General features: G+C 39.6%; 1 protein-coding gene across 1 annotated transcript in view; it reads left to right on the forward strand.

The window, feature by feature from the left end:
* The window catches only part of FAR1 (fatty acyl-CoA reductase 1), a 145,374-nt gene extending 124,354 nt beyond the window's left edge, over positions 1-21,020 (forward strand). The window contains exons 9-12 of the mRNA XM_073604440.1: positions 337-508; positions 13,595-13,724; positions 14,047-14,174; positions 17,855-21,020. Coding sequence (XP_073460541.1) covers positions 337-508; positions 13,595-13,724; positions 14,047-14,174; positions 17,855-18,017 — 593 coding nt within the window. The 3' untranslated portion in view covers positions 18,018-21,020. The remainder of the gene's footprint in view (positions 1-336; positions 509-13,594; positions 13,725-14,046; positions 14,175-17,854) is intronic.
* The last annotated feature ends 938 nt before the right edge of the window (positions 21,021-21,958 follow it).

The raw sequence follows: 21,958 nt of genomic DNA on the forward strand, positions 1-21,958 counted from the left end.
TTATAAATCTACTAGTGTATTGCCAGCTTAAGTAATTATTGCTGGTGGTTATTTAGAGAAGAAAATGATCTGGAAAGTAGATAAGAGGAACAGAAAAAGAGAAGCTACAGATGGGATCAAAGGGAAGTCAGACATAAACCAAGCTAAGCTATTCACCCATAGCGTTGGGCATGTAGACATGACCATTGCAGGCTGTTGTCCCATGTTTTTTTTAGTTGGCAGGCCCAGAATGTTCCAGTTGTAGCGCTGATGTTTTATGGTTTTATGATTAGAAAATCTGTGCACTATTTCTTGCCATTCATTACATGGTTAAGCCATTGAACTTTTCTTTCTTAGAATACCATGTAATTTCTACTTTCAAGAGGAATCCTCTCGAACAGGCCTTCAGACGGCCCAATGTAAATCTAACCTCCAATCACCTATTATATCACTATTGGATTGCTGTAAGCCATAAGGCCCCAGCATTCCTGTATGATATCTACCTCAGGATTACTGGAAGAAGCCCAAGGTAATTGTGACTAGCTCTGTAATTTTTCTGTTCCTCTTACATGTCAAAACAGCCCATGTTTGTAACCAAGCACTCATGGTGATGGGTCATCCGCTGTTGTCCTTAAGCATGTGTCCACCTAACCCATTACTAACCACTACACAGTAGGCAGGAATGGCTGGCCTGCAGGTTGAGTTCCTTGTTTACTGCACCAACATAAAATGTACTTGCTGATGTTTGCTCTCCAAGGTGTATTTTTTTCAGAGAACACTGGTTTAATCAGAACTTTTTACAAAGGACTCAAAGAAAAATTTTTGGAGAGGATCAAATTTATATTTTAACAATGTGTTTAACAGTTTGCTTGGTACTCCACTTTAGCCATTTTACTGCTTGGTGTGGTTTTAAACATACTGCAGTTACATTTGTAGTTTTAAAAAAAAGTAATTGTTGCGATGCTGGACTGTCAGTGACTTCCCAGTAAACTCCCTGGCATATCAGCGTTTTTTGGCAGGGGCATTTTCAGGCTGGAAATACCCCCCAAGAACCACTGTGTTTGAAGAAGAGTTTTTAAGCTGTTAAAATGCTGTAACTCTAAAAAACATGGCAAAACATGCCTATCCTGCAGTTTTGAACCTCCAGCTACTGTGGTAGTATAGTTTTGCTAAATACCGCAAACGCGGGAAACCGCTAATGCAGAAACATTGCAAAACTCATGTTTCTAGCTCAGCATTCTACAGCTAACGCTACTGGTATTTTTATAACATCCAGTGTGCATGAGGCCTTAAGGTTGAGCTAACCAGGGAGCAGTAACTGTGTGTGTAACAAGCACATAATACTTTGTACAGACATTTTCATAAATTTATATACGCATATTAAAAAAAATTGTACATATTGATAACATTTATTCACAATACCATGACCATATATTTATCAAACTGTTAGTGTTTATGTATACCTTTCCATACCTAAACACCCTCTCCACCTCATTTATCCTTGAATCCTTAAAAATTGTAGGCTACTTACAACTAGAAATGGTTTAAAGGACAAAAATATTATGGGTATAAACCTTGTTATCATTCCATTTTTGTAGGTGTTCATATCAAGGTTTTTATGCTGGTCCAGTAAAAGTTGTCTCAGTCTGTGGACTATTTGTCAGCTAAAGGGAATGTATCATCATATTTAAAACTGGAAGTCAACTTTTATTCTGGTTCATTGACTGATGACTGTGTTATCATTGGAAGGATTTGCATGTTTTTCCTCCTGGGCAGATCATTTACCTATATGCTGGCAGTTATATAATCTTTTAAAATGGACCCAATTTTATACATTCACACTTCACATTTATTAAAAAGACAAGTGTCAGGATTAACAGTCTGTATGTGTGAAAAAAATAAAAGCACCCTTTGCTTGCCATGACTAAAAGCCTGCTTCTCCTGAGCTCCTATTTAAACTAGCTCAAATGATTTGTAACTGGAGATTCATGGTTGTTCGGGTGCTCTCATTATAAGAGACTGCAGATAAAGCATTTTTTTTTTTTTTTTTTTTTTTTTAGTCAAACATTAGACTCTGTTCACCAAAATAGATGTCTTGCTGTCTTTTTTTTTCTTCTTTGTTCTTTTTTTTTTTAATTCCATATTTTTATTTTTTTTTAGTACGTTTTTTCCAAAAACTTAGCAAAAAGTGGTGTAACACTCTAGCATCTAACACATACGTTTGAAATAAGATTTAGGTGTTTCAATCTGTTGAGATGCTAATGTGCTATAGACCAATTTAGTATGGCATGTAGCTTGAAAACATTAAAGTGATACTAAACACACACAGTTTAATTTACATTATACCTTCTCTTTATGCATGTGGATGTTGGCACTGTAATTATTTTAATACGAAAAAAAAAAAAATCTAAGTACTATTTTTTCCTATCTGATATACAGCTGTCACATGAACCAGATCTTTCCCAGCCTGTCTGCAGGAAAAAGCAGGAGAAGCTTCTAGTCCTCTGCTGCTGGTGACATGTTCATAATACAAAAAAAACTGCTTTTGGAATAAAAATAAATACCGATAAACCATATTAATATAAATATAAACATATATATATATATATATATATATATATATATATATATATATATATATATATATATATATATATATATATATAAATAAAAATATTTAAATCTTCTTTTATTTTTTGCAATAACATGGTATGAGCGTATTTCTACAAGTCACAAGCAATAAGAGGGAGGTGAAGCCTCCATCAATTAAGATGTAATATCCTGCCCACATTTGTATTTAGCTGGTTAGTGGGCATGGAGGAGGAGAGAGGTAGTGGGCTGTCATTTACCACTCTATATACACCCACATGTGTGACTCTATAGTCACATGGGCTGCTCAAATGTGATGGATGAAATGCTCAGGGTAGAAATACACTGAAAACCGAGCATGTGCACTAGCTGCCAACACTGTTTGCAAAATCCCCAACTGCAGCGGGGACATGGAAAGGGGGGGAGGGGTGATCAGAGAGCAGCAGGATCAACCAGGTTTGTTTTTTTTTTTTTTTTTTCAAAATACAGAAAACAATTCTCATAGTGACTGAGTGCGAACAGCATATAATTCGGCATTTATTGATAGTTTTTTAATGATGTGGTTTTAGTGACACTTTAATAGTTTTTGGCATTTGCATTTTTTTTGACAATTAAAAAGTTCAAGACAAAATTCAATAATTCTTTAGAGAATAGTGAAAACTTCATCAACACTACTGCCAGCAAGCCACTCTATTGAGCAATCGAGATTACTTATAACACATTGGATCTGGGAAACACTAAAACTTCAAATGAGACTTTCTCAGACATGAGCTAGAATTAAACAAGGTTTCCATTGTTAATGAGGTCATTCTCTTTGCAGACGTTTAAAAAAAATTGCCTCCTTGTTTATGGTTTCTCTCTGTGTTGCGTCCCAGTGTGTGTACATTTTTTTTTTCTCACTGCATCTGATCCTTATTTTTCCTACAGAATATTATGTAAATGTATCCTTCAAGATGAATCCTTTAGAACAGGCTCTCAGGCGCCCCAATGTTAATCTTCGAAACAACCCCCTTTTGCATCATTACTGGACGGCTGTCAGTCATATAGTACCTGCAGTGTTGTATGATGCTATTCTCAGGTTGACAGGTCAGAAACCCTGGTAAGGAGGTCACGATGAAAAACATTAGGAGGTTCGGTTAACCTGGTGGAGGTATGCTGAGAAGATGCAGGCTCAATGGCAAGGCAAACCATGCTAAATTGTAATAGTTGGCTTATTTTACTGCCCTCATAGCCTTTTTACTCCCCATATACAATTTTAAAGTTAATGTAAAGGGTAACCCCTCTCCCCCCCCCCCATTTTTACATGGTTGCCCTTTTTTTTATGTTGCCTCCACTTTTTACTTTTTTTTTTTGCATGTTTTAATGCCATGTTCATTGATTCATCATTGATTTACCTAAGGGTGTGAGTTCTCTTTGAACCTGCTTAAAAAAACCCAATGAGGTGGAAGAGCTAATGAAATCTTATCCATACACGGCTTGAAGCCCTCAAAGAGGCACCTGGACCCCAAAAAGAATTTACCACTAGATGGTCATTTCTGGTTTCCATGGAGGTGGATTAGTGTATCCCATGCTCACAAGTCTCTTTTTGATCTACTGTAGAACAATGCTGGATAAGTCCCCAGAGCCAATGAGCTTACACTTTAAATATGGCACCAAACCTATTTTAAAAGAATCACTCATGGGCCAAATAGGAAGTGCTTAGCCATTGTGGTGAATCTTAGAATCAGAAAACTATGGCATTACAGTACAGTTCTGAGGACAAATATTTACTATGTTAAAGTGTTACTAAACCCAGAACCCTGCATTCACTACATCTGGTCTCCCACAGTACACAGAACATGGAAATGCAATTATTTTAGTAAATATAAACTGCTAAATACCTTTTCTCTCCAGCAGTATATAGCAGTTTTGTGAGATCTATCAGAGTCTGAATAAAGCTTTAGGAGGAGTTTTCATTCTCCCCTGACTGTCCTATGAGGCTGCAGGACCCCTGACCCTCTGTCTGGACAGTGATGATTGGCCTTGTGCTGATCACATGCACTTCCCCCCAAAAAAACTCTAGCAATACACACCAAACTGAGCATGCGCAGAGAGTGCCTCCAAGGCTCTGTTCTATCAGGAAATGGATTGGGAACGGTAAAAGAAGGGGAGGATCAGAGAAGACAGGCTCAAACAGTCTTTTTACACAGTACAGAGGTTTAACCCCTTAGGTTCCACAATGAATATAACAAGCATGCTTTACTGCATATACAAACTGATTTTACTGCTGTGGGTTTAGTAACACTTTAACAAGGGGCCAGGCTGTTCTTGGAGAGCCCTTTTGTGGAATTTTCAGAGAGCGAATGCCTGCTGGTCTGAGTCTTTGAGCAGTGACCACACCAGAATGGCTATAGTGCTGGGCATTAGAACAATTGAGCATGTATGGGATTGGGCTGGACCCTCCTGGACTCCAGAAGCACTGGCTTGGTCACCTTCGGAGATCATTTTTGTGTACATGCTCATGGATTGGATCACATTTTCACTTCTACTTATTGAAGATTAAATAAAAATACATTTTGTAGATTACAGCAGAAGGATTGTAATTTTTCAATAGAGATCCTCCACAAGAGCGATAAGAAGCCAATGTGTGAATCAGCCCACCAGCATCTACACATTGCTGTAATATCAATTTTAGGGGGACTGACATTTACTAAACCCTTACTAAATCGCACCATAGTTTTTTTGCATCCCCTTCCTGTTTCTCATCCCTCAAACTGTTGTCTCCTGTGACTGTTCTCAAGGCAGCAGGTTGTTTGCTGTATCCACAGATAGACCCAGCTCTAGGGCTGTTTAGCTAATGGAAGATAGGACTTGTGATTCCAATCAGACTTAAGTATTTGGGCTATTATTGGCTCTAGAGAGAGGTCTATCACTCTTCCCCTCCCAATCTTTTTGTTTTATCCTAATCTGTTTTGCTCATTTACTCACCCTTCAAATTGTAGCCTTTTGCAGCACTGTAGAAAGACAGCAGACTGCAGTTTGATGGATCCACAGACAGACCAAGCTCTAGGGCGAAGTAAAAATGCGTGATAGCTTCAGTCAGATTTCATATGTTTTTCTTACTCTTAAAACATATCCAGCGTTCGCTCTAAAGCCAGGTCTGTCACCCTTACAACTTTTCATTTTTCTGATCTGTTTCTATTTCGTTTATTTGTTTGAGTGTTTACTATTCAACCCTTACAGCCCATTGTTAGTGTCTCAACAGATTAACTTTCTCATTGCTGTGTCTGTTCTGTAATTGCCATCAAGCCTGTCACATTTCTCTGCATTAAGATGCTGCAACTATTAAAGTTTGCAGTTTATTTTTATTTTATTATTTTGTTATGTTCAGCCATTTTCATATTTCTGAACAGATAGTAAAAGTTGTCTCTTTTGGAGTCAAGAGCTTGTGTGTGTGTGTATATAATGAGTTTAAGGCGTGAAGCTTTTATCAGTATCATCATTGTTCTGCAAATATAGAATGGCTGAAAATACTTGATTGAAGTGGATAAGAATTAACCTTTTTTTTATTCTTTCCATAGCTCTGTTGCAGGTATAGTGTAATGTATATGACTTCACACACTCTCTTAAAACAGAGGGTCTATAGTTGTTGAGGAATTCAGTCCAAACGTGCAGCAGGGCATGGCTGAGACTAGTAGCTCCTCAATGGCTCTAGACCTGTAGAGTGCCAGTTCCTGCCTTTAGAATGCTTTGCGTGTTCTTGACGACTAAGCCTGAGAAACATAGATTTCTAGTGGTGCATTCTAATGGTGTCCTGGTATCGCTGTCCCAATCTCAACTCCTTCTTTTTTTTTTTCCCTTGCTCTGCTTGCAAAAGTAAATACATTCCCTTCTCTCTTTATCTGTCATTTAATTCTGGAATTTAGCAAACCTACCTTTTTAAAATTGCTTCTTGAGCCCCTTTATGAAAGCTTTTAATAGGTTCTCTAAATAGTCAGCTGGTAATAGAAGCTGATTCATTGCCTGATATTTGCAGTATAGAGCTGATCAAGCTATTTTTTTTTCCTTCTGTAAACTGTTCTTTCTCCTTTTCACTGCAGTGAGGCTCTTTCAGTATTTGGGTCACTGTGAGGTAATACAACGCTGCAGGTCACACGCTAATCAGCATCTTTCTTTCCCTAGCTTGATTCAGCAGCTTGGTAGGTGCTGTTGTAGGATGGCAGACAGATGTCATAAAGGAAACCTGTACTGCGAGGAATTTGGCGGTTGCTAACCTGCTTCTGAGAATGTTCCTTACTGTCATGCTAACCAAATACTTTCTGAATTGGACCCAGAGCAAGCATGCAGCTAAATGAAGGAGCAATGGGTCCTGTCCTGACATGCGTACTTGTTCTAGATCAATGACTTTGACAGAACTAAAGCTATTGAATCAGTGTTACAGAAAGGAAAGTATATTTTCTTAAGTCGTCAGCAATGCCAGCTTCCATACTTCCACAGTACATGTGTCCTGTAATAGTATGGGGCTGCCATTGATGGCTACCTTCTTATAATGCTAGTTACCTGGCTGTCTGGCTTTGATACTTTTGGGTCCTAGAACCAGGACTCAGAATAAGACATAAACACAGGGGTGGGCTCATAGTAACTGATCACCATGATAGCCAGTCATAGGCTATAATAGCGATCAGGGGACCCAGAACGGGCGTCCCAGTCCTTAGTACTAGACCCTGAGCTCTCATTGAGAGCCCGGTCACTGTGCGGTGCACTTCTAGCACAAGAAGAGATGCATATATATGTGGCCCCACAGAAAAAGACCAACATCCGTGAGGCCGCATATATGCGTACGGTCAGCGGGAAGGGGGTTAAAGTACTGTGTATCTTAAAGACAAAACTTGACCTTCACTTCCTGTCCCATAGACGCAATGTAAAAGAAAACTACAAAATAAGGGGAAATGAGCTCTTAGGAAGCTTTTACTGGCTCAAGTGTCCCTATTGCAAGATTTTTTTTCCCTCTCTTTCTGACAGTGTCACTACCAGCAGCCTTGTTTAGTGATCATATTGGTACCTCAGGGATTTGTCATTCTAGGAGGTCAGAGATGCTCATGGGTGCACTCATTATTTTTGATACCCAGAAAAGTGTGCACCAAGTAATATGAGTAATGAGTTTATTAATCATGGTAACTAAATATTGTTTATGGCAGTGATTCTCAACCTCAGTCCTTAAGTACCCCTAACAGGCCATGTTTTGGGAATTTCCCTTAGATAAAATAGCTGTCCAAAATACCAGGCCATTGACTCTGATTTAAAGCACCTGTGCAAGATAAAGGAAAACCTGCAAACATGGCCTGTACAGGAGGACTAAGGTTGAGAACCACTGGTTTATGGGGCCTCATCTGGAGTTCGCACCCTTCATGTATTTTTTTTATTTGTGGTAGCATGTGCTAAGTTTGAACCCAAACAGCTTTGTCCCCTGTTTATTGAAGCCTTCAGCAATTTCTTTTTTTATTTTACATTTTTAGGTAATGGGGGGGTTTTCTGTTGACTGGGCTGTATGATGCTCCTGCAAATATTTAATGGCATCATCTTCAAGTGGTCAGACATACATTTTGATTACATTTTTGCTTTTATTCTGCTTAGTGCACAGGTTATTTTTAAGCTCATTTATAATAATGGCTTCAGAGAAAAGTAGTGGACAGCCAGATGAGATTGAGAAAGATTCCTGGTGATCATTTTCTGCAGCGGGATAGTAACTAGAACTTGAGCTTGTGACCCTAGGCAGTACATAGAATCCTTTTTTTTTAAATCTAGCAGGTAGAAGAAATGCAATTACATTCAGAGAGAACTGACATTTCCTCTACTGGTATTTTTAAGTCCCATGTATATTGGTTACTGACCAATCTTGCCAAGCAATGTGTTTGTAATCTCCACAAACAGAAAAGGCATTAAGTGCTATACTATCAGCATTCTTTTTCCCATCTTCAATAAAACCAGCGCAATGAGCTCTCCCACCAGTATGGTGTATGTGTAGAATATAAGCTCTTTGTTTTAACACCAAACACCGAATTAACACCAATGATTGGTCTGTGATTTTGCAGGCTGTGCTTCATCACCTCCAGCTAATAGAAGCTAAACAGTCAATCTAATTTGGGCTTCTGACTGCATCGGATTCATAGTTGAGAGGTGATTTTTACATAGGTCACATGTCTAAGCTGGTAAAAGGAATTTTTAGCTAAGTATACAGCTTGTATGAGAAACCTTAGGTTGAAGGGTGTCGTTTCATAACTCGCAAGCTAGCTAGTTCCTGGGCAGTGTTGTGACACAAAAAAAAAAAATCAGCTTTTTGGCCTCATCTTATGTACAGCTAGGAAGTCTGAGTATTGCGGGCTTCTTCTAAGGCCTCCTATACAAGTCATATGTTCTGCAGGATATTCCCTGTAAAAAGAGTACATGTGCCTTTCTAAGTGTGCTCTAAATATGCACATGCGGCAGGTACTTTGCAAATATACTTCATATTCTTAGAAGATATGACAAAAAATTAAATTTAACGTGTATCCCCACAGGGTGACACTGTGGATACACTAGTAGCAATGTGCCAACGTCCCAAAATGATTTGGAAGAAAAAATAGAAATTTACAAAAATGGACTTTGTAGGCACATGATATAAAAAAAAAAAATGTTTTTTTAATTGGATAAAAAAAAAGTACAAAACATAAAAAACACATATCGCGTTAAAATTGGATACAACAAATAAGACCACAGAGACTCAGATAACACCTCCGCTTAATAAAACCAATCCACTGGGATAATAACAATGTGGTATAATATGATCGATGGCAATATCCTCAGGTAATGGGGTGCACGGAGTAATGGAGTCACATATAGGGTCACAGGAAAGAGTTTGCTCTACATGTTGCGCGCATCACTACACTTCTTCAGGAGATTATAAATATAGTATATAGTTTTCCCATGTATAATACAAGATGGGGATCAGATTGATATAAAGTCCCCAATAATTGAAATAATGTTCAGTGATTAAATGGTCTATAGAGAAAGCAAAGGTAGATAACCATGCAAACCGGGTTGTATTTGATACACGTGCTCTGGATGGAGGGTAGTATAAACCCCGCAAACACGATTGGCAGATGTAGCTTTATATTTAGCCAATAGGATGCACTATCCAGTGTGTGGCCACAACAGCAGAACAAACAATGCCTTAAATAAGTAATTGCAGGTATACCAGGGAGAAACCAAAGATTTGTGTAGTCCCGGGCGGGAGATATAATTTATACTTTTTGTAATGCACTGCACTGATGACAATTGTGCGGTCATACAACACTGTACCCAAATGAAATTTTTATTATTTTTTTCCCACAAATAGAGCTTTCTTTTGGTGGTATTTGATCACCACCTGCCGTTTTTATTTTTTTTTTTAAAAAAAAATTAAAACAACTGAATTAAAAAAAAAAAAAATGTATATTTTTTTTATATTTTGTTATAAAATTTTGCACACATGTAATTTTTTCTCCCTGGGTCAGCACCCTATTCAAGTCCTTGGTGCCCCATTCTGGTTTGAAATCTGGCCCATGTGTCTGGAGAAGCCCTAAAGCAGGAGCATCAAACTCCATTTAATCGTGAGCCACATCAGCATTATGGTTACCCTCAAAGGGCCGGTTGCAACTGCTACAGGAGAGATGTGAGGGCCACATGAAATGGCTTGGCAGGCGGGTTCGGTCCCCTCGCATGGTGTTTGACACATTTGCCCTAGAGGATAACCGCTCTGCCTTGCACATGTGTCGAACATAACATTGAGTTTCAGACCGGTGTAAAATACAAAAAATAAATGTCCAGTTATCTAGTAGAAATATGGTTTCATTGTCTAATTACTTCTATAGATTGGCTTCTTGCAATCCCCCAGGGAGGGACAGTTGTGGGATGGGCTAGAACAGCATGGTGATCTCCCATCTATGCACGATCCAGTCATCCAGCTGGGGGTAGTTGCTTTACCAAGCTGTATTGCACAATTGTAGCATAGAAAAATTAGGTTATTGACTTTGTGGGTAAAGTAAAAAGCCACATATTTACAAATGAGCATTACGTACCGCTGGCTTCAGAAATCTGAATCCTTTGTAGTGCAGTGAAAGTGAATGGGTTGGATGGTGGGTAAAAAGGCAGGCAGAGAGCCTGGCCATGTGACCAGCTTTCTTACAACCATGAAGCTCTCTCTGCTGCGTATAGCAGAGAGAACTCAGTAATGCACTGCCGGCTTAATCCCACAACCTAGATTTTATGAATGGGCTGTTGAATTGGGGCTGCAGTGTGTGTTGCTATGCAGAGTATAACAGAAAGCAGGTGATTCTATCAGCTCTCTGTTATAAATAAACTCCTTAACCACTTGCTTACTGGGCACTTTAAGCCCCCTCCTGTCCAGATCAGCTTTCAGCGCTGTCGCACTTTGAATGACAATTGCGCGGTCATACAACACTGTACCCAAATGAAAATTTTATCATTTTTTCCCCACAAATAGAGCTTTCTTTTGGTGGTATTTGATCACCTCTGCGGTTTTTATTTTTTGTTACAAAATGTTTTTAATAGACCGAATTTAAAAAAAAAATATATATATATATATATATATATATATATATTTTTTTTTATATTTTGTTATAAAATTTTGCAAATAGGTAATTTTTCTCCTTCATTGATGTACACTGATGAGGCTGCATTGATGGGCACTGAGAGGTGGCACTGAAGGGCATTCATAGGTGGCATTGGTGGGCACTGATAGGTGGCACTGATAGCTGGCAGTGATGGGCACTGATGGGTGGCAGTGATGGGCACTGGTAGGCTACACTGAAAGGCAGCACTGCTAGGTGGCACTGATGGGCATTGATAGGTGGCACTTGTGGGCATTGATAGGTGGCACTGGTGGGCACTGGCAGGGGGTACTGATTGGCACAGAAGAGGAGGCAGATGTGCCTCCTTCCTCTTCGGGACTGATGTCCCTTGAACATAAGCCGGTGATCGGCTTTTTCTTCTCACGCTGTCAGCGTGAGGAGAAAAATAAAAAAAAGATTACCAAGCTTTTGTTTACACACATGATCAGCTGTCATTGGCTGACAGCTGATCACGTGGTAAGGGGCGAGATCAGCCCCTTGCTTGGATCGGTGATCACCCGAGTTTCGGTGACTCGGTGATCACAGCGCGCGCCTTGCAGGGGGCACGCGGGGAGGACGTCCTATGACGGCTTCTCGGAAATTCAGGTCTACGCTGTAACCATCATTCGGCTATAGCGCGGACGCCAAGTGGTTAAAGGATAAGTTCACCTTTCTATTAAAAAAAAAAAATGCACATTTTTTTGCAGGTGAAAAAAAGTGCATTTATTAATACATATATTTTTTAGAACCCTGGAAAGCATTGCACCTGTAATCAGATCACAGGTGCAATCTCAGGCTCCTGCAGACTGTGTAGCTGTCTGCTCGTACCTTGTATAGGCAGGCAGTTACTAAATGTCAGGAAGCATCAATGAACTACCTAAAGCACTCGCCAGTGCCCTGGTAGCTCATTGAGAACTACAAGCCATCAGCCACAAAGGCTTATCGGTACTTGTAATTCATTCCTTCACAGAACCCTGTGAATGAATGACGTAGCCATGTGGGTGGAGCCGCTCACGGCCATGTTCTTTTTAAATTGTGACAGTGGGTGCAGGGAGAAGATCTCCAGCCTGCTATCACAATTAAAAGGGGGATCGGGGAAAGGCTGCAGGAGTGGGAACATGTTGCCTAAAAACAGGTGGAACATGTAACATGTTCCCAAAGGTGAACTTCTCCTTTAATGTTGCTTTGTTCAAGAGGCTCAAAATGTAAAGCTTATTTTTGGATAGTGAAAGGGAGCTTAAAACACCTGTCCTTTTTTTTTTTTTTTTTGCCGTCGGTGTCCCATTGGGGAGATTTCCCTTCACGTCCTGTTCCATAGCAACAAGAACTCAGATGAAGGGCTGTCCCAGATAATCACCAAAGTCACCGGAGCTAAAGATTTTCCCTCTAATCCTACACTGTTGACTATTGTGCTTTCTTTTACGTCCACTATTGGGGATAATGGTCACCAGGACAAATAGAGAGGGTAATCCCTCGAAGTGGGACCCAGATGGCAATAAAAACATGACAGGTGTTCTAATCCATCTCAAATCATATCTAAAACAAAAGTGTTGCCAGTGTAAATATTCACATATATGCTGACTGTGCATTTATCTGTTTTGGAGTTCAGCTTTCTCTTTGGAAATGTATTACACAGAGCAGGTGAATTCTGAGAGTGTGCTTATCCTTGAAGTCATAGTTTTGGGGTTTACTAGATTTAGTAGAGTACAGCAAACTAGAATTATTTTTTTTATAAATTTATTTAAAGCAGATGAGAATTTATCAACCATTCACGTTGAGGATAGTGGTGTTCTTTTCCTCCACAATAGTTAATTATCCAGGTATGCACTCAACTTTGTTTCCTCCGTCTTCTGGAAAACTTTGTATGGAAAATTAACTCCATAACCCTTCTTTATCTAGCTATAAAGCTGATTCATTTTCTTGTTCTGCCTGTCTCTCCTTGATCTTTCACTTATGCAAGTTAAACTGCTTTTTTTTTAAATTCATTTATTTATTTGAATTGCCAGCAAAAAAAAAAAAAAAAGCTTCATTTGTTATCACACTGCAGAATGGTGTTTTTTGACATGTAATGGGAAGTGCATTTTGGTTATATGTATAAATTTGCTGTTTGACACAGAAATAAACTAAGGGAGCTGAGTGTACATTTTGCAGTGTAGTAACAGTCGGCCACAATCTGATAGCACCGTCTCCATTAGATTAGCCAGCTATGTGGGGCAGAGGCCTAAATTATTTAGATAGGCCTTTACAATTACATAGCTGCTTGTACATCTTAAGGAGATTGAACAGTCAGATTGTATTATGTGTGGCCAACATAAAGGTCTGCAGCATCTCAGGCAGCCCCCTAGCTGCCATGTTGCGTTTCACTTCTGGTAATCATTCTGGTCCCTTTTTCCATTAAGGATGATGAAGACTATCACACGTTTGCATAAGGCCATGATGTTGCTGGAATACTTTACAAGTAACTCCTGGGTGTGGAACAATGAGAACACCAACATGCTAATGAACCAACTCAGCTCTGACGACAAAAAAGTAAGCGCCCTTCAGTGCAGTACTTCATCTTTCCTTGCACTGTACATTCTTACTATAAGTTAAAGTGGTAATAAAACCAAAACATTTAACATAAGACAGCTTACCAATCATTAAATGTGGTGCCCCCTCTGGATGAAAGAGCACAGGAAGCACATTTGGACAACAGCATTTTGGGAGGGAAGTGTTAGATGTGACTGCAGTTTAGTTTAAAAAATTGTGCACTTGTTTTCTTTCCATGTTAAGCACTGTGTCCTAGGCCTCCCATTGACCACCTCTGCTCTAATCTATACAATGATGTCTAAAAACTCTGTTTAATTTGCAGGTATTTAACTTCGATGTCCGGCAATTGCACTGGGCAGAATATATGGAAAATTATTGCATGGGAACCAAAAAATATGTTCTGAATGAGGAAATGTCAGGACTCCCAGCAGCCAGGAAGCACTTAAACAAGTAAGTGGCAAAGTTCTTTTAAATCCATCAGTATTGATGTAAAGCAGAGCTCTGCAATACTTCTAGTATCATCCAGCAGGCCAATTACTGTAAGATTCTGCACTGGCATTTTCTCCCCGGCCTCTTCCAGGTGCCGGTCTTTACTGTCTCGAATGGCTAGAGTGGGATGACAAAACTCCCACACATGCGCAGGAGTCCAGTCATCCTGGTACACATGCACTGTGCTGGGAATGTAAAATGAGCTGTGCATGTACAGCTCAGTGTACATTTTTAAGAAGACTGTGAACAGGCAGATCAATTTGTTTTATTGTAGAAGAGATATTACATGTCTCCTATGCAATATAGGGCCTGCTTGCTGTTCTCTATGGGTTGTCGGATGGAAATGGACCACCTGTCCGTTTCCATCCGACTGTCATCTGATCTGCCGGACAGATGGGGACCAGATCCCCAGCCATCTGTTTTTTGCAGACAGGATTGGATCGGATGTTGGAGAAGTGTCAACGGACACATGTCTGTTGACATCCACCGCTCCATAGAGAGTAATGAATTGTCCAACCGGATCCTTTTGAAAAACTGACAGGTGGACCCAATTGGTCAGTCAGTGTGAAAGGGGCCATAAGCTTGCATTATATTTTTGTATTCATGTTTAATTTAGCAGAAAGTTTACCAAAGTGTGAGATGTGCACGTAGTAGTGTTGTCCTCACCACAGGTATCACAAGGTAGCAGGAAACTATAGAAGACTATGGGGTCGTCTGTTGACAGCTGCCTGGACCAGATGCTTTAGGGAGCATACTGCATGATTTGTACTAGAATCTTGGGACACCACCACTTTGAAGAAAATAGCAACTTAATTTGATTAATGCCATAATCCCATAAACCCCCTGTCCAATGAGATCACCCCAGTGGTCAGGAGCAGTTCTCTCGTTGTAAAGGGAGGGGGAACGGTGGGGCTTAGTCCTGTAATTCTAAAAGTTAGTCCTGTAGCTCTGTTGCAGAAGGATGTCCGTTGAGGCAACCATCATATTTCCTTCATTGTAGATGTCCTTTGAAGGATAAGTTCACCTTTTAACAAAAATAATAAATGCACATTTTTTTTGCAGGTTAAAAAATGGGCATTTTTTGTTTCGGGAGCCTGTAAAGCATTGCACCAGGGATCAGCAGATCGCTGATGCTTTGCAGGTATCCTGCAGATTTGTCAGTGTATCTGTTTGATTGTACCTTGTACAAGCAAGCGGATACTTACTGACAGAAAGAATGAATGAATTACCACAGCTCTCAACAGCGCCCTGGTAGTTCATTGAAAATGCCAAGCCAACAGCCGCAAAGGCTGTCGGGACTTGTAGTTTCCCATTCACAGAGAATGTCCCAATACTTTTGGTAATATAGTGTATGTAGTGTTTATAGCTATTGCATAGTTACATAGGTTGTCTGGTTGAAAAAAGATACAAGTCCATCTATTTCAACCAATAAAAAGGGGGGTATAAATAAATCGTACAATCCTATACCCACAGTTGATCCAGAAGAAGGGAAAAAAAAAAAAAAAAACCCTAGCAAAAGCATGAACCCATTTGCTCCAGCAGGGGAAAAAAATCCTACCTGATCCCCTATGAGGCAATCAAATATTCCCTAGAGCAACTTTTACCTAGAAATGTTTGTATCCAGTAATATTCTATACATTTGGGAAAGAATCCAGGCCTTTTTTTAAATCAATCTACTGAGCTGGCCAGAACCAGCTCTTGAGGGAATCTGTTCCACATTTTCACAGCTCTTACTGTGAAGAAACCTTTCCGTATTTGGCCATTAAATCTTTTTTCCTCTAGATGTGACGTTTCCCCCCTTGTCCTCTATGATAACCTTTTAAAATGAACAACTTAACAATAAGTTCACTATATAGACCACCTATGTATTTATACATGTTGATTATCTTCCCTTAATCTCCTCTTTTCAAGAGAGAATAAACTGCAGCTTGGCCATTGCATGCTATAATTAAGCTTATGATCTACCAGAACCCCCAGATGCTTCTCCACCATTAATTCCCCCAGTTGTACTCCCCCTAGTATGTATGATGCATGAATATTCCTAGCCCCCAAGTGCATAACTTTACATTTATCAACATAAACCTCATATGGCACACAGTTTCCCAAATAAACAGTGCATTGAGGTTGGCTTGTAAGTTGGAGACATCATGTAAGGACATTATTCCCCTGCCTAGCTTGGTGTCATTTGCAAACACTGAAATGGTACTTGTAATCCCAGACTCCATATTGTTTATAAATATATTAACAGGTAAGGGTCCCAACACTGAACCTTGGGGTACAGCACCAATAACCTTTGACTATTCGGAGTAAGAATCATTAACCACTATTCAGAATTCTGTCTCTTACCCAGTTTTCTATTCATTTACAAACTGATCTTTCCAAGCCTGTAGACTTTACTTTACACATGAGCCGTGTGTGGGGAACTGTGTCATAGTTACATAGTTAGTAAGGTTGAATAAAGACACCAGTCCATCCAGTTCAACCTGAGTGAGTGTGGGTGCGTGTCTACAATTGACCCTATCCCTGTACATTGTGTCTCATTAAGATGCTCATCTATTATATTATTTATTTAAGGTACCCATATAGCGCTGACCATTTAAGCAGCGCTCCACACATACATCGCACACTCACATCGGTCCCTACCCTCAAGGAGCCCACAATTCAAGGTCCCCAACTCACATTCATATACTAGGGCCAATTTTGGACAGAAACCAATTAACCTACCAGCATGTCTTTTAGAGTGTGGGAGGAAACTGGAGTACCCAGAGGAAACCCATGCAGGCACAGGGAGAACATGTCAAATGCTTTTCCAAAATCCAAGTTCCACCACCACCCCTCTGTCCAAGGTTTTACTTGCTTCCTTATAAAAAGAAATCAGATTTGTTGGACAACTTCTGTCTTTCATGAGTCCATGCTGTCAATTGCTTAAAATATTTTTTTCCAGCAAGAACTCGTCTATGTTGTCTTTTATTAAACTCTCCAGTATCTTCCTGACTGTAGAAGTTGAACTAATAGGTCTATAGTTATGTGGTAAAGACTTTGATCCCTTTTTAAATATGGGCACCATATTGGCCCTACGCCAATCCACTGGTACCATTCCAGTCATTAACGAGTCCCTAAAAATTAGAAATGATGGCTTTGAAATTACAGAGCTCAATTCTTTTAGGATCCATGGGTGGATGCCATCTGGTCCAGGTGCTTTATCCACCTTTATTCTGTCTAAATATTTCTGGGCCATATCAATTTTGAGCCATAGTGGATCATTTGTGTCAATACCATCCCCATTGTGTACATAAACTGCCCCATGCTCCTTTGTATACACAGAGCTGAAGAAAGTATTTAATACATTTGCCTTCTCTTTGTCCCCGGTCACCCACTCTAGATTATTTTGTAAAGGGCCTACATGCTCAGACCTGACCTTTTTACTATGAATATATTTGAGGAATTTTTTGGGGGTTTGTCCTCTCTCTTGCAATTTTTGCGGCCTCAATTTCCTTTTTACAAATTCTGTTAAATTCTCCATGCAGCTTTCTTGGCCAATAAGGATTCATTACTGATCACAGCTGCATTGCTGTGATTTCTACAACACAATACACTTGCATCACATGTGACAAAATTTCAATATTATTTTTGCACTTCAGGTTACGGAACATTCGCTATGGATTCAACACCATCCTGGTGGTTCTGATCTGGCGCGTCTTTATTGCAAGATCGCAGATGGCAAGAAACATCTGGTACTTTGTCGTTAGCCTGTGTTTCAAGTTCCTGTCTTATTTCCGAGCATCCAGCACCATGAGATACTGAAGACACTGGACACTGATCAGTTTGGACATCTATGCACACAGCGGCGACCTGCACAGACTCTCGTTACCCGATCTGTGTCACTGTTTGTTTGTTTTTTAATGTCTTATACAGCCATTCTGCCATCCTAGGTCCAGGATAACATGAATACAGTAACTCAAGTGTACCTTAGTAATGAACCACACCAGTCAGACTGAACCAGCATCAAGGAGAATAGTTTCCCAAACTTCACTTGCAAATTTCAAATGTCAATTCCATTTGAAATATGTGCTGTTTTTAGAAGCAGCTCTCCTTTCTTCACTTCTGAACAATGCACAGGTTTTCATGAAGTCTGATGTTAAGCCTCCTGTGTTGGGTCTAATTGGTGCTGAATTGTACCGTTAAAGTATAATGCTAGCTTTATACAGCCAAGTAATCAACTTTATAAACACATCATTGCCAGTTACAATAGAATGGGGAATCGTCTACTTTTTTGCGTTCTTAGAGAACTGTAGTCGCAAGGAGTGCCCAAGTCGATTCTTCCGTCATTGAGGTCAAACCCTTACAGCAGCACACAAAAGCAGATCTTTTGTCAGAGTACAGTAGATGGTTAAAAAGCCTGCATGGGCAAAATTGACAATGTGCAATTTTGTAAGGTCAGTTTGTACTGCTCTGAATCTAAATATCTTTTTACTGGAAAATGGCATTATACTTTATCCGTTTACAGTTTGCTTATTGGATTGTGCCTCTGCCACTAAGCCTATTTTTTTTTTTATTTTGTCTCCTGCCTTTTTTTTTTTTTTTTTTGCTTGTTTTGCACACTCCCCAACCCAGCTTCTTTATGTTTTTTGTTTTTTATATTTTCATGCTTTTCCTCCTTTTCACCTTTAAATTCTTTGTACTGTGTCAGTTTAACCAAACACTCATGAAATGATTATGAAGGCTGTTTTTTTTTTTTTTCAGTTTTTTGTTTTTGTTTATTATACACAGGGAATAAACTCTTTGGTCTGTATCTGTTCACGTAAGTGTGGCTAAACCCAGTAACCACTGATTTATCTACTTGTCACTGGTCGGCTACAAGTCCTGTTTTTGTTGTGCTTGTACAATAAAAGAACTCTTTATTTTCAAGTTGTTCAATTACCTACAGGCTGGTAACAGTCTTCCGTTTTGTTATAGTTAATGGATCCAAAGCCAGTTGTTTGTATCTGTACCTTTTCATTGTCTTTGTATTGCAACTGTTTAATGAACTGTTTCTTACCGTCACACCACACCCAGCCTTTACACAGCATAGTGCAGGCACAGTGAGGTAACCCATAGCATGCAATCAGAGGTACTTGTTTTGCCAGCTTGAAGAATACGGTTACATATAAAAGATGTCTGCTGAGCTGCTATGGGTTACTGCACCCCGTTACTGTTTGCACAGATGCAAGCTTAAGGAGAACTCCAGCCATGAAATTCCATTTTCGATCACGTTATTAAAAGTGACCTACCTGGGTATGGCCCACACAAGCAGTCTAACATTTACCAGAAAGTTGGTATTTCAGAGGGTATCTTTGGGCTGCTGCAAGTTTTTTTTTTTTTCTTTTGACCAGTCAGAGTGTCAGCTCAGTTATAATATACAGCAGAACCCAGTGCCGCTTTGTACTTGGCTTCATTGGCTCCTAAGGCTTAGACAGTTTGGCAGTGGTTGCATGTGTGGGCTTAGTGTGATTAAAATGTGAGGGCTGCTGTTAGGCTCAGGTCAGGCACTGGCTTAGGGTTTACATCAGGCTAATGTCCCTGCATCTTTGCTTTCTCCCAGCATGTTAGTGAAGTAGCTTTATTAACAGGAAAGAAGATGGGTAAATAAAAAAAAAACAAATTGGAAAACCTCTTGCTGTCTTCCACCAGTAAAGACTGTTCTACATAACCCCCTGAAGGTGTTCCTGACCCCAAGTGACTGGTGTTGTGCCCTTTTTCGTGTGTGCTGTATCAGGCTTCCCTGATGGAGAAAGTTGCTTTCAATAGTAATTTTGTGAATTTTCTCGAAATTTTTGGTTGTTTTGGTGCCCAAAAAGTCCATGGTTCTTTCACTATACACTATTCGGATTTATTAGGATGTAGCACTTTGGTACTGCTTTATACATCCACAGTACCTGTGATGTAGTAATTCCTTCTGCTTTTAGTAGTGACCGTGTGTTATTTGTCATTGATACCTGGCAGATTTCCAGATGCTGCACTAAAAATATATATATCTTTTAGTTTGCCCAAAGTGAATATTGGTATTCTCAGTCACCTTAGATTTTGTTTTTATTTTCTCAGCATTTCTACAGATACAATCAATGTAATTCTCATTTCATTACCAGATATGACAGAGTAAATGGGTTGCTGTTAGGAGCCATGTGTTGAATTGGATGGAGTTCCCCTTAATAAGGCCTCTTGTATAACCAGGGACTGCAGTTGGTTGTTTCACAACACTGAAGCGTGTGTGATCTTCCTACACACAGATGACTGCAAGCCCTTATTTTTGACTTGACAATTATATTTGAATTAACAAGCAATATGGAGTTGCTAGTATTAAAGGAAATTGTTATTCTTAGTTAGATTTTTTTTTTTTTTTGTAACCCATGACTCTCATTCACAGTTCTTGGTTTGTTCGTTTACAAAGCACTTAACTGCAGCGCCTTTTATCTTAAAAGATGTTCTGTAAAACGCAAAATGCTGGTATACAAAATGTGCCGACGACGACCTCGCCAACTCTCGTTTGTCTCTAAAACCATTAATGTGCTTACCTGTTGTGCAATGCTAATTCACAGAGGGCACCTATTTATTTTTTTCTCTCTAGGTGTGAATCTGATCTAGGACACATTTCAAATGCTTCTGTGTCGAAGCTCAGTGGTTTTCAGTAATACCGCAAAATGTAATTGGTCTTTTTCAGAACTGTATAGCATTCAAATCTCTACTAGCTGCCAAGGTCTAGGACCACACAAGGGAGTGAGAGACTGCTGGCTGCTACTAAACATTCAATAAATTATGACTTTTGTGACATCTCTGGAGTTCCTTTTTGTAATGTTTTTTAAATGTGTGTTTTTTCCTTTTTGTATTTATGGCAAAGTAAAGTGAAGATTTCAAGCTAAACTCCAGGAAGATATAAGGCCTGCACTGACAGCTTTGAGCTTGTGATAATGCTATTAGTTTGAGATACTTCTGAGATCATTTTGTTAATGGGTGCATTAGAATATGGGGTGTGGGGGTGGAGTGTAATATATAAACTACTCTTAGAAAATACCGTTCTCAGAGTCAAGTATTCAAAACCAAAAAAATCTATATGGGACTGTAAATGTACATTCCAGGGTATATTGAACACCAGCTCATGAAATATAAAAATATAGCAATTTTAGCAGCCACATAGATCTGTCTTGGCCTTGGGATCCAGTTGATTGGCCAATGCGTTTCACAGGTTACCCCGCTTTATCAGGGCCTTAGATCCTACTGTATGAAAATTGCATGGAGCGCCAATAACAAGTCTGCCAGGCCCGTGGGGAACAGAACTGAATCCTCCAACGTTAGCCCATTAACCAAGATGGTTAGTATGGAAGTCGTAGCTTAGAAATGCCGCCATTACCACATGCCATGCTGGATGAGGAATTGTTCATATAGAAGCCAGGATACTTTTATAATTCAGCTTTCCGCAGTCTCAATCAGCTGAAGGCACAACTAGTTTTAAAAGATTTTCTTATTCTGAGCTTCCTCCCTTATGGACTACACACAACCCATTTAATTCCGGCATTTCTAAGCTGCGACTTCCATATTTGATAACCATCTTGGTTAATGGGCTAACGTTGGAGGATTTGGTTCTGTTCCCCATGGGCCTGGCAGACTAATTGTTATTGGCACACAGTTTGGACTTGTCTGCATCTAAGGATCGTCATTGCACTCAAATGTCATCAGATAGTTGAGAGAGTTTATAGCTGCAATTACAGTTT

The sequence above is a fragment of the Aquarana catesbeiana genome, linkage group LG11 (genome assembly GCF_042186555.1).
Source record: "Aquarana catesbeiana isolate 2022-GZ linkage group LG11, ASM4218655v1, whole genome shotgun sequence".
Taxonomy (NCBI): Eukaryota; Metazoa; Chordata; class Amphibia; order Anura; family Ranidae; genus Aquarana; species Aquarana catesbeiana.